Source organism: Vombatus ursinus, unplaced genomic scaffold (assembly GCF_900497805.2).
Source record: "Vombatus ursinus unplaced genomic scaffold, bare-nosed wombat genome assembly UNPS02014797.1, whole genome shotgun sequence".
Lineage (NCBI taxonomy): Eukaryota > Metazoa > Chordata > Mammalia > Diprotodontia > Vombatidae > Vombatus > Vombatus ursinus.
Window position 1 is genome coordinate 16,532,860 of NW_020954575.1, and position 11,703 is coordinate 16,544,562.

The 11,703-nt window shown below is 52.6% G+C and overlaps 3 protein-coding genes across 10 annotated transcripts in view; all 3 read right to left on the reverse strand.

Moving 5' to 3' along the window:
- The window catches only part of MLX (MAX dimerization protein MLX), a 4,290-nt gene extending 3,033 nt beyond the window's left edge, over nt 1-1,257 (reverse strand). The window contains exons 1-4 of the mRNA XM_027870332.1: nt 1,176-1,257; nt 826-862; nt 461-550; nt 96-202 (exon numbers count right to left, since the gene is read on the reverse strand). Coding sequence (XP_027726133.1) covers nt 96-202; nt 461-550; nt 826-862; nt 1,176-1,217 — 276 coding nt within the window. The 5' untranslated portion in view covers nt 1,218-1,257. The remainder of the gene's footprint in view (nt 1-95; nt 203-460; nt 551-825; nt 863-1,175) is intronic.
- Nucleotides 1,258-1,805: 548 nt separating this feature from the next.
- COASY (Coenzyme A synthase) lies at nt 1,806-6,273 on the reverse strand. 3 transcript variants are annotated; one of them, XM_027870330.1, is made up of 10 exons: nt 6,115-6,272; nt 4,895-5,647; nt 4,199-4,413; nt 3,734-3,865; nt 3,329-3,518; nt 3,169-3,233; nt 2,821-2,905; nt 2,536-2,633; nt 2,268-2,414; nt 1,806-2,176 (listed from the first exon to the last, which is right to left on the reverse strand). In XM_027870330.1, the coding sequence occupies exons 2-10, from the start codon at nt 5,592-5,594 to the stop codon at nt 2,129-2,131; spliced, it is 1,680 nt and encodes a 559-aa protein (XP_027726131.1). In that variant the 5' UTR covers nt 5,595-5,647; nt 6,115-6,272; the 3' UTR covers nt 1,806-2,128. The 3 variants fall into 3 exon arrangements, with proteins under 3 accessions (XP_027726131.1, XP_027726130.1, XP_027726132.1); XM_027870329.1 differs by having other exon boundaries at nt 4,895-6,272; XM_027870331.1 differs by lacking the exons at nt 1,806-2,176; nt 2,268-2,414 and having other exon boundaries at nt 2,545-2,684; nt 4,895-6,273.
- A 1,893-nt stretch (nt 6,274-8,166) lies between these two features.
- On the reverse strand, nt 8,167-11,697 carry HSD17B1 (hydroxysteroid 17-beta dehydrogenase 1). 6 transcript variants are annotated; one of them, XM_027870462.1, is made up of 6 exons: nt 10,665-11,697; nt 10,371-10,538; nt 9,800-9,979; nt 9,568-9,661; nt 8,973-9,150; nt 8,167-8,813 (listed from the first exon to the last, which is right to left on the reverse strand). In XM_027870462.1, the coding sequence occupies exons 1-6, from the start codon at nt 10,759-10,761 to the stop codon at nt 8,619-8,621; spliced, it is 912 nt and encodes a 303-aa protein (XP_027726263.1). In that variant the 5' UTR covers nt 10,762-11,697; the 3' UTR covers nt 8,167-8,618. The 6 variants fall into 6 exon arrangements, with proteins under 6 accessions (XP_027726263.1, XP_027726262.1, XP_027726261.1 ...); XM_027870461.1 differs by having other exon boundaries at nt 8,973-9,171; XM_027870460.1 differs by having other exon boundaries at nt 10,371-11,697.
- Between the last annotated feature and the right edge of the window lie 6 nt (nt 11,698-11,703).

The window sequence follows — 11,703 nt, forward strand, 5'->3', positions numbered from 1 at the left end:
GCTTGTTATACAGGTCACATGCCAGACACTTCAACCTTGGATTCGAGGCCATAGTTGACCTGAATAAGGTCAAGGGGTTCAGGGTTCCCCCTCACCTTGATGGCATCTCTCCTCTTCTGTTCTGCTTGTGTGTGGGCTCGGCGCCTCCTGTCCTTATATGACTCCTTGTAGGGCTCCTGTTGATAATCACTGTCCTCGTCATCTGTTGGGTCAGAAAGTAGCAAGATGTCTATAAATTGAGTGGCACAAAGAAGTGCCTTAGTCTTGGAGTTCAGAGGTGAGGTAATCCTAATCTTAAAGACCCAAATCAGTCTTTGGAGACCCTCATGCTTCATATGTTAGTGGGAAAATTAGTTCTGGATGTTGTATTGAAACCCCAGATCTCTGCAAACAATGGAGTTCTTGCAGGAAAAGAGCCTAAGATGATTGTGGAAGCGAGGATAAGGGGGTTGTTGCTTACCTGTATTGGGGACTGAGGAAGCACTGGTGGAGCCAATACTATTGGCCCTGGACACTACACTCCCCTTTCGGTTACTTTCTACAAAGAGCCCTGGAAGAGAGAGGCACCCAAGAAGAAATTACGTCCTCGGACCCTTGGGCAGTAGCTGGACACCAAGGTTGGCTCCAGACCCCCAACAATTCTTTCCCTCCCCCCCTGGGCTGGTCATTCAATGCCTCGCGAACCCCTAAGGCTCCTACTTAGCTGCATGACAGAGGGAGACCCATTACTTCCCTCCCCCGTCCGATACCTGGAGGCCGGGGCACACCCTGCCCCCATCCCGACACCCCGAGGGGGCAGGGGCGGCGGTCGCGTTACTCACTCACCGGGATCCAGGCTGCTGTCACCGTACGCATACTCCACCTGTGGGGGTAGGGACGCCGCTCAGGTTCCACCCCGCCCGGAGCCGGCTGCGGGCGCAGCCCCCGCCCCTGCCCCCCGCCCCCCGCCCCCCGCCCCCCGCGCCGCAGGCAATCACACACAGTCCGCTCTCTTGGTTCCCCACTTGGGCACCAGTGGGGCTGGGGCTGTCTCTGCAGCCCCCAGCCCCGAGCCCCTGAGGGCGAGGCAGGGAGAACTGGGGGGAAGCGGGGGAAACCCCCGCTCTCCCACTCCCCCTGCGTGCACGTGCCCGACCCGCCCTCCCCTTGTCGGCGTGCGCGCCCACGGGGCTTGCCTTGACCCAGGGGTCGTCCAGAGAGGCGCCCTGCTCCGTCATTGTCAGGCCGAACGAACCGGAAACGCCGAGTGTAGGCCCCCGCCCATGGGCGGGGCCCGAGGCCATCTGGTCCGTAGCTCACCAATCCCAAGGCGTGGGAGGAAGGCGCGCTGCGCCTGCGCAGGGGAGAAGGGTGAACTGGACCCAGCATTTTATAAGGGTGTTAGGCCAGAATTTAAATTCCAGTATGGAGGAGTAACGGCGTTTTCTGTCCTTATCTTACGGCAGTCACTCCCCTAAGTCAAGATTTTCTGACGATCGAGCAGTCCACATTAATTAAAAAAAAGGGGGGGAGGCGCGAGGGATTTTCTAGCGTGGTCATTTGCTTTTGCGCTTGCTTTACGTAACGTAAACGAAGACACGTTCCCTCCCGGCCGTTCAGAGACTACAATTCCCACAATTCCCACAGGTTTAGTCGGGACTGGTTACAGCGGCCGGGATGCAGGCTGGTTATGGTCATAGGGTGGCAGCAGCGGGGCCTCGAAGCCTTCTAGTCCCTTCACCCCGGCCACAATTTGGGCTGGGACCTCCAAGTGTGGCTCACACAGCCACCTTCCCAGGAAACAAGGAGCACAGTAAGCCAGCGCCTTACAGGAAAATTCGGCTTTAATTAGTTTTAGTGTCTACACCCTTGGTCCCAGCCAGTCTTGGGGCCCCAGAGTACTCCTCCAGGTGGGCCATGGGTGCTGGGGTTCTGCCGGCGGCCCGTGCCTCCAACCCGGCCTCCAACCTGCCCCATCGCACCGTAGCCCGAGCCGCTCAGCACTGCGAATGTCTGGGCCCTGCCCCTGGGGAATACCCCAGGAGCCCTCCTCTAGCGAAGGGCAGGACCTGCCCTGTGCGGCTCTCCCACACCACATTCATCAATCATCATTAATCCGGGATCAGATGGAGAAGTCTCCACGAGTGAATTACTGGGTCTTGATTCGCTCCTGCAGAAGTGTCCAGGCTTTTTCCACCTTCAGAGGAAAATTGTGGGAAGGCAGACATATTAGTCAAAGGGGGCTCACCCCTCATTCCTCCCCTCAGATTCCTATCCAATCCCCTTACCTGTCTTTGGGTAATATGTTTCTCCCAGAGTGTACTCAACACCACATGACTCTGGTCCACACGCTGCTGATTACTCATTTGGTTCTGTAGGCGGCTCTGGGCAGCAGCTTCACTCAGACCATCACGCTCCATGATTCGCCTTCGTGCCTGGAAGACACAAAAACTGTCATTCAGGATTCTTCTGAGCTGTTCTGGTAACATGATACAGGAACCATTCAGCGGCCCAGAGTGGGGGCTGAGGTAGGGGAGACAGAAGGGGTCCAGTTACCTCTTTCTCTGGGATAATGACTGTCCACACTTCATGGACCATGTTGTTCCAGCCAGCTTCCAGCAGCAAGGCCGCATCAATCACGCATACGGTCTTCCCTGCAGGTGGACCCCAGTCATTCTACTGATCTCTCATCCCAGCCACTGGTCCTGGATCAGAGATTCCCTGGAATATGCTTGCCTGGCAGTTGGGCAGGATGCCCTGGATTGGAGGTACAGGGAGGGGAAGGGGACAAGGGAAGAACTTTACTCCCAGACCTCCGAAGCTCTTGTCCTTCACACTCACCCTCAGCTGCAGCTTTGTTGATCTCCTCTTGGCACATCTTGGCAATGACTGGCCACACAATGTCTGTGAGTTTCTTCAACTGTTTCTAGTAGCAGAGGGAGGACCAGGGAAGATGTTATTCCCTGGTCCTACCTCTGTAACAAAACAAACCAGCTGCTGTTAGGTTTGCAGCAACAAGCTGCAAGGAAGTGGTGGGGAACTACATGAAAACGACTAAAAGACTTCCCTTACCAACAAAAGACAGAAAACTCCAGGGGTAAGGGAAAAAGAAAGGGGTTTTGAGCCAAGGATGCATGGTCCATGGAAAATTGGAGAGCCACAGATCCCTTTAGAGATTAGTGTATTCACCTTGTTCCCAAACACTCGACTACTTAGAATCTTTCTGTTGATGGTGCCATCTTCATGGAGAATATCTAAGATGCCAGAAATAAGAACCAAAGTGAGAAGAGTGTGATGTTTCTGTACTCTCAGTCCCTGAAACCACCTCACCTTTCCCTACAAGACATACCGGTTCCAAAGGCCTCTATCACAGTTTGGTAGGCAGGGCCATCAGGTGCATAGGCCCGATGTCCCAGCTGGTCACTATCAATGACCTTTGCCCCCAGGTCTTGCAGTAACAGAGCCACTGAACTCTTGCCTGAGCCACTTGGCCCTGTCAGCCCCACTACATAGACATTGGAGGGGAGGTCTGGTCTCTTCTGCCAAAAGGAGAAAAAGTTGAAAAAGCCAAGGTTGGAGGGGCCATCTATGGGGAGATTAGAAGACTAAGATCAAGATAACCACTTGGGCCCCTGTGTGTGCATATAGGCTCCCCCTATGAGAGTAATAGAAGAGTATTTTCCCACTAAGAGCCAGTACTCCCCATTTCAAGGGGAACCAGCACTTTTAACTTCTAGAAGTGAAAGGTATTTACATTGGGTGTTTGAAGGAGGGTTCCCAGCATTTGATGACGGAAACTGGAGGAGCTAACTTTGTCTTCCTCATTCTCACTGTGGTCTGGATTCTTCAGCAACAAAATCTGATACAAAGCCAGCTCTTCCAGGCCCTGTGGCAAGAGATAAAGGCAATAAGGGGTGATATCTTAAAACAGAGACAATTAACAGGGCTCTGCCTTGAACCCCCAGGGCTCATTTTTAAGCTACACAAACCACTCAGAGGGTGAAATTAAGGACCGAATCATAGCCAACCCAGGAACTGGCATACGAGCTGGAAGCTTTTGTTTCACTCCCTAGTATCTTTTTTCTTTTTTTTTTTCCCCAGTACCTTTCTAAAGTATCACTCCTCCCCCAAGTCTTTGGAGAGCCCACTCAAACAACACATATACACCCACCCTCCTATTCCCAAGCACTCCCCCTGCCCATTTTCCCATGGGAGTTACATTCTCAAGGCGTCGGCAGTTGACAGCCAACCCCCCACGGTAAGTCTCCTCGCTAACCACCAAGCACTCCAAGGAAGGATCAGTGCCAGCTGGACCGTAGGTATCTAGGAGGGGGACTATGTCAAAGACCAAGGATGGCTTCATGTCCACCAGGAACTCACTCAGATGTTTCACCCTATATGTATATGGTTGGATTAACTCCGGGAGCACTTTATCTAAGGGAAGAAGTGAGAGAAAATGGAGCAAGAAGGGAGGCAAAAGAAGGTACTTTGATGGGGGAGGGGGTACTGGAGAGAACTAAAAATGGAAAGAGGGTGGTTGTGATTGGCAGAGAGGGTACTTAGATGTCTGTTTTTGTTGGGGTTGACTGAGAAGAGTAGCATTCAAACAGGCTGTGGAGGAAGGAACAGTGATTACTAATGGAGAAGGCTACACTGACCAGGGTACCTGCCAGTTAGGAAGGGGGGAGATCATTATGGAAGAGACCTGGAGGAGTGTGAGAGACACAGATATAGCCTTTGAAGCTCAGCTTAACATGGCCTTGGGCCATACCACCCACATTTCAATTCCAAAGGGAGCAAGAGAATAAAGTGCACATATCCAAAGGTCACTCCCAAGACCTGAACATTAGAATTTATCTTCCCCTGCTCGGCCAACCTCCCCAACCCAAGTCAACCCCCAAACTCATCTACTCACTTTCCAACAAGTATTTGTCTCCTACTCCAACCAGGAGCCTCTTTTGGGCTAAGAGGCAGGCAACAGTAAGCAGCAACTTGTGGGCATTGTGCAGATGGTCAAATGTTCCCCCTACTACCACATGGTTGTAGCCCTGTAGGGGGTGTTTGGGAGATGTAGGCATAGGGGAGCCTGACCAAAGAGCAGAGGAATGGGGTACCACTGATGGGTCTGTGGAAGTATCTCCTGGATCATACTCTGGGTAGAGCAACACAGAGACCAGCTGAGGGCAGCAGCTGTAACAGCTGGTGGCATACCGCTCTAGCTGTTGCTTAACTGGGTTGTACTGGCCCCCATCAAGGGTCTGGAAATCTGTCAACACCACCTCAGGGGGGTGGGCTAGGTTCTGCACAGAGCCAAGTGAAGATGGTGGGGTTGGGTTCTTAGTAAGGATGTTGGTCAGCAGGATTCGGATGTCCAAGTGCCTATAGGCATCAGCACCAGCATAGAGGCCGGTGATGAGATTGATGACCTCCATAGTGGCCTGAACGTGGCTAGAGTGAGGCTGGGCCGGCCCACCCAGGCTGAGGCCAGGCTGCAGGTGGACGTACAGAGTCTGCTCCACCAGCCGAGCTGCAGAGGTCAGAATGGGTGTCAGGCGTGGGATCAGGGCTGCCAACGGGGACGTCAGTACCAAGAGGCCGGATCGGAAGGCAGACATGCTGACAAGTCACTACCACTGCTCAAGTCACTGACGGTTCCCCTCGATGGCACCTGTGGGAGGACACATGTGAGAAGCTCAGGATGGGGCTGGGGGTGCACAGCACTGATCAGTGAATGGCCCCTAGGTGGTGTAGCCGCGCATGCGCACGGTTTTAAGACCCAGCCAAACCTCCCCAACCTCCTTAGGATTGTCTGCGCATGCGTAAGCTTCTTCGACGAGCAACCTGGACTCCTGACCCCAGTGGGACACTCGCGCATGCGTGATCAGATTTGTTTAATTGCGAAGGGGGAGGTCTTGGACCTCGCAGAAATGGACAAGAAAGGATTGGCTCTGGGGCCGAACGGCGACGCAGGAAACCCAGGCGTTGGGACCCTTATCTCCCCTTGTTTCCCAGAGGAGAGAGAAATGTGGGAAAAGCGAGCTGTCTCTAAGGGGCGGAGCTTGTCTCCAAGGGGCGGAGCCGCCTACTGGCAGTGACAGATCGGGTTTGTCACTAGTTCCAGGCCCGGCTACTCACGGAGCCCCTAGATTCGGGCTGCTCCCTCTCCCGACGCCGCTGCAGCTACCGCCGCTCCCCAGAGTCCACCCAGAAGTGCTGCTGCCCCGGATCAGGTAGCTCGCGGTTCTGGGCTCGGAGAAATCCTGGCTATTCCGGGCCCCGTGAGTGAGAATCTCGCGAGATGTGGGAGGGGACGGGGCGATCACGTGGGGAGTGAAGGAGCCCAGAGGGCGGAGGCGGGAGGAGTCAGGCGTTTCGTCAGAACTGGAGGGCGTCTTGGCGACTAATTGGATCTGGTAATTTTACACGCAAGGCAAAAGAACCTCTGAGAGAAATGAGGAACAATAGGTCTAGAGCTGGAAGGGACCGCTGAGGCCATCTTGTCCAGTCCGACATTTTGCAAATGAGGAAACTGAGGCCCAAGCTGGTTAAGTGGTTTGCCAGTTGTGACGGCGCGCACACACACACACACACACACACACACACACACAAGTGTAAAGGAGGGAATATTTTGTTCCCCCCTGGCTGACAAAGATAGATGATGAGGTGTTAATAAGATGTTACCACCCTGTTAATCCCTTTTGGAAAACCTTTCTCATTTTCAAACCAAAGGGCTAGCCACTGGCCATTGGTTGAGCTGAAAATTAACTACAGAAGCTTTATAAATAAAGCCAGGGAGTCTTTATATAGCGTCGCCCCAAAGGTCATGCAACTCGAGTGACTACAACTCACAGTATTGGTAACCCAACCAAGAAATACACAACCCATTCAGTAGTTGGAGAGTCACTTTGAAAGAATTCAAGGAGCCTTTGGGACAGAGATGCTCTCCAGAGAGTACAAAGTGAAGCAGTCACTTGAGGGAGGAAGCACCTTCAAGCAGTGAGACCTGTGGCAGCAAAGAGCTAGCTATGGACTCAGAAGTTCCTCTGCAGAGAGAAGCAGACCCAAAAGCCCATTTAAGCAATCACCTCTCCCCAACAGATGCTGCTGTCCTCGTGGGTAAGGTTCCTGAGTCCTTCATAATAAACACTGAAGTCAGTCGGTATCAGAGTTCTGAGTTTTGCCTCATGTGTGTGCCTTACTACCATTGTACTCTTAAGCCCATTCTTCCCATAGCTGTTATGTGTGTTTTTGGGGTAGTGTCAGAATTTGTGGAGTTTGTTTTGTAGCTTCTGTCCTTACCATGCCATCTTAGTGAATGTCTTTGCTTTGGGCTAATTATGTCTACTGGCTTTCTGTCAATGGGAGAAAAACCACAGCCACCTCCTCCCTTTTGGTGATCCTTTCCCTGGTCCTATCCTTTCTCTTTTGTCCCTTATGTGGCAGTGTACACTTACCCTTCCTAGCTCCCCTCAGATGTGGGCTCTGGTTCCAGGGGTCAAAGACCATTACCTTATGTCAGTAGTCCTCCCCTATTCAGCCATCTGCCTTGAATGGAAGGGCATCAGTTGAGGGAATCCCGACCTTCCCTTTGACTTTGCTCTACAGAGTAGGGAGGTAGTCAGCCAGATAGATATCTTCATGGGGTTACACGTAGCTTCCCTCCCTAGCTTGCCCAAACAGCTTTTCTGGGAAGAAAGCTGTGGTAGGGGATTAGAGGGGCCTTTCTTCTCCAGCAGCTGGGCAGGGAGTGGTGGGGAGGGTGGAGAATGAGAACTGGATGGATTGGCTCTAGTCAGTGCTTGTCCCCACTACTTTCCTGGTAATGATTGCTCACATTTTCAGGGGCTCTACACTTTTAAAATCTCATTTATACCTATTATGTCAATGATTTGCCACAACAGCCAGTGAGATAGGCAAGGCTGGTTTCTCCACTTTTCACATGAGAAAACTGGGGCTCAAACAGGTGCAGTAATCAAAGCTGATGTTCTTAAGTGACTTAAAACCAAGCACTGTTAGTGCTGGAAGGAATCATCTATACCTGGTGTCAGACTCAAAAAGAAATGGAGTCATTAACCCGTTCATAAGAATCCCTTCAGCTGCATATTGACTTAGAAAACCAGCATTACCTATGTTGTATTGTGTTATTATTTATTTTATTAAAAATTTCCAAATTACATTTTAATCTGGTTCAGGCCAAACTCAGTGCGACCTTCCTCTCCTCCCCCCTCTCCCCCCAAGTGTTTGACACTGCCGATCTAAACCACTTAGTCCAATTTCCTAATTTTTGCACAAGGACTTAGATACAATAGGTGAATGAATTAATTTTACATAGGAAAAACAGAGAAATAACTTGCCTTAAGTGACACATTGACAAAGTCAGTAAGTAGTAAGACCTGATCTAACCTGTTACACAATCAAAAATTTTTGTTTGTTTTTCCAATACCCCCCAAAATTCCAATTTCCCAGCGTTTGTTTTGCCATCTGAAGAAGGCAAACAGCCCTCTCCTACGAGCTCCCACCTCTGCTTCCCTTTGGAAAACTTGTTTCAAAAACAAAGTAACCCAGTTACTGGTTAGGCGATATGGGCAGGGTACTTTATTGAGAGTATCTGTTGGGGTGAAAAGAAGGGCGCTTCTAACTCAGGGGCTCTCGAGGCCTTTGGCTTCACTACCTGCCTCCCCTTCCTCGGGCTCGGAGAAGACGGCTCGGTGCATGGCATTTACGTATTGAGAGCCGCCAGGATCTGAGAGTCGGAGCTCGGCAAGTGGCAGGAAGCGCTCAGTGCTGAAATAGCGCAGGACAGGGCGAGGGGCACTGAGCGCTCGGACGAACACCTGATGTGGGAAAAGAAAAAGAGAACCTGGGCAGAAGTACGCGCAGGACCCCAGCCCCTGTCGCCTTCGCCCCACGCCCCAGATATCTGTTTCTGGGCCTCCTCAGGTGCTCCCTCTGCCCCATCTCCAGGAGAGTAGTGAGTCCCTGCTACACCCCACCTCCACTACGTCCTCTGGGTCCTGTGCCTCCTCCCGGAAGATCCGCTCACAGTGGCTCTGGTAGCGGGAAAACAGAGCCCGAGTCTCTAGGTCGGTGCTTCCCAGTGCTCCGCCAGGACCCCCCTCCAGCTTCTCCTGGAAAGCGGTTCGTACAGGGCCGCACTCTATGAGGCTGACGCTGGGAGTGCAGAAACGGCGGCTGAGGATGGGGAGGCGTCATCCTGGTTCCACTCTTTGGTCCCAGCACCCTCCCCTCACCTTAACCTCCCCCTCCAGAATTAGGCGATGACTAGGCACGTAAATGATGTGCGTACATGAATAATAGAACGTTTGTGCTGGAAGGGACCTTAGAGATGCAACTTTTTTGGTCTGCATTTGAGGAAACTGAACCCCAAGAAATTGTTACATAGCTCGGAAGTGGCAGAGTCCAAGGCCACTGATGCTGGATCCAGAGTTACTTCTACTCTACACTTGTAGCAAGAGGAAGTGGGAGAAGGGGTGCAGTCTTAAACAGAGCTTCTAGTGGGACAAGACTGCTGGGGCTGTCCCTGAGGGGAAGGGAATTGGGGTGCCCCGGGGTATCCTGGTTACTCACTGGACCCCGAAGGGTGGCAGCAGCACAGCCAGACTCTCACATAGACCCTCCAGGGCAAACTTGCTAGCGCAGTAAACTGCATTAAAGGGCAAGCCTTTGGGGGCCAAGAGAGAACAAGAGAGAAGGTGAGTGAGCTATAAAACCTGGATGCCCCAGTCCCCATGCCCGACCAGTGCCCACAATCGTCTTGTGTGCCCCTACAACCAGCAACACCTGGCCTCCCCCAGCTCACCCATCATCCCGCCAATGCTCCCAGTGACAAGCACCCGGCCCGCGCGGCGTCGCTTCATATCCGGAAGGAAAGCCTGGAGCGTACGGACTGTCCCCGCCACGTTCACGTCCAGCACGGAGCCCACAGCTTCTACCGTGTGGGCCTCCAGTGGGCCGACCAGGCCACGGCCAGCATTACATACTTGAAGAGAGGAGCCAATGCCTCGTTGCCACCCTACTGCTTCCCCTCCTCCCCAGCAGCGTTATGCTGGGCCAGGAACATCCCGTCAAACCTCCCCAATCCAACCAGGCTTCTGCATCCTCAGCTTTAAAAGCGTTGCAGCTCAGTTTCATTCAGGCAGAAAACACTATTCAACAACAATGTTTAGAACACTTTTTCAAGTGTTTAGAGGTAGGACAGAACAAAGTTGAGATCAGACAAGACAGTGGAAGCTCCAAAGCTTCCCCAGATCCCCAGGCACTTCCAACTTCTTAATGACCGGGAAAGAAGGTAAGGAATGGTCCTGGGAGGGGGAACCTACACCTCCTCTGCCTAAGTCGGGAAGGGGACCCAAGGGGTCCGGTAATCTCACCCAGGATGTCCACTCGGCCCTCGGTCACGTGGTCTCGGGCAGCTGCTACTGAGCAGGAGTCGGTCACGTCAAGCTGTAGTGTCTCCAAGGAGCCTGGAGGGCAGCCTCGAGCCCTTGCGCCCTCCCACAGCGGGCCCTGAGACCCGAGGTCCCGTAGAGTGGCGTACACTGAGTTGAGTGAGGATTGCCTGGAATTAGGGCTTCCTCGAGGACACAAATCTTCCCTTCCCTCGTCACCTGAAACCAGGCACCCCTCCACCCCTCCGGGGTCTTTGGCCCCCGCTCTCTTCCCACCTTTGAAGCTGCCTGAAGGATCAGCCGCCAGGCGCAGTGCCAGATGCAGACCGATTCCAGAGGAACAGCCGGTGATGAGAACTACCTTCCGCTCCATAGAAAGAGACAGGACAGAGAAACCAGGAAGAGACAGATTTGGGAGACAGGCAAAGGAAGGAATCCGAGGCAAAGGGCTAGGATGCAGAGGCTGGCCCAGCCCTTGAGCCCCAAGGGCACCTCCTTTTTCTCAAGCCCCCAGCCTCCTTTGTTGTGTCTACTTCATTATCTCAAGGCCAGTGAGCCTTCACTGCCCCTTTCTTCACACTTTCCCCCCTCTCTCCTCAAGTCTAATCTGCTGACAGGCATCACAGGGAAAAGTATTACCTTCTCTGAAAGGTGGGTGGGGGAAACTGAGGCAAGGGACAGAAGCCTGGAGTCAAATCTAGCTGCTTTCCAAGCTGGGTGGAGGGAAGGGAGTAGATGGACTTTGCCAGTCATATCTACTTTATTATTCTATCTATACACATTGCTGCTTGGCTCCTTTGAGGACAGGCCTAGATAGACATGCTCCAGTAGTGATTTATTGATTCACTGAGATGGAAAACAATGATTTAATTTCCAGTTCTGGAGTAGATGAGAGAGTGGCATGGATAACCTGCTCCATTATTCTCAATTCACGGGACCCACTTTCCATCCCAGCTAAAAGTGTCTCTTCAGTGACCCCAGGCCAGTTCCTGACTCTAGGGACCAGACACAGCCCAGCTGTAAGCAAGAGAGAGAGACTATCTCCAAGAACTGTGCATGGTTCTATACCTATGCCCTGCCAAGGGTCCCAAGCTAGGCCACTGATAGGACTTATGATCCTAGGAGGGAGCTGAAAAGTACAAGGAACTACTGGTGGAGGTCCCAGGTGGTACAGGTAAGGGGCTGAGTCATACAGCTCCCACTTGACACCTTGGGTAATACTTGAGGAAAAATTTCTTGGCTAAGTCCACAGTGGGTTGGGTGGGGAACTTCTCCCTCCCCAATACAAAGTTCTGCCCCAACAGCAAGGCTTCAT

What these genes read in the sequence shown, in the direction of transcription:
- COASY (XM_027870330.1), bottom strand. Translation starts at nt 5,594, where the DNA reads ATGTCTGCCTTCCGATCCGGCCTCTTGGTACTGACGTCCCCGTTGGCA. An exon ending in CCCTCCTTCAAACACCCAAT is followed by an intron (nt 3,519 to 3,733) that starts GTAAATACCTTT and finishes TCCTTTTGGCAG; the next exon opens with AAGAGACCAGACCTCCCCTC. An exon ending in CAACAAAGCTGCAGCTGAGG is followed by an intron (nt 2,634 to 2,820) that starts GTGAGTGTGAAG and finishes GTCCACCTGCAG; the next exon opens with GGAAGACCGTATGCGTGATT.
- HSD17B1 (XM_027870459.1), bottom strand. Translation starts at nt 10,761, where the DNA reads ATGGAGCGGAAGGTAGTTCTCATCACCGGCTGTTCCTCTGGAATCGGT. An exon ending in GAGCATTGGCGGGATGATGG is followed by an intron (nt 9,662 to 9,799) that starts GTGAGCTGGGGG and finishes TGGCCCCCAAAG; the next exon opens with GCTTGCCCTTTAATGCAGTT. An exon ending in CTGCCACCCTTCGGGGTCCA is followed by an intron (nt 9,172 to 9,567) that starts GTGAGTAACCAG and finishes CCCCATCCTCAG; the next exon opens with CCGCCGTTTCTGCACTCCCA.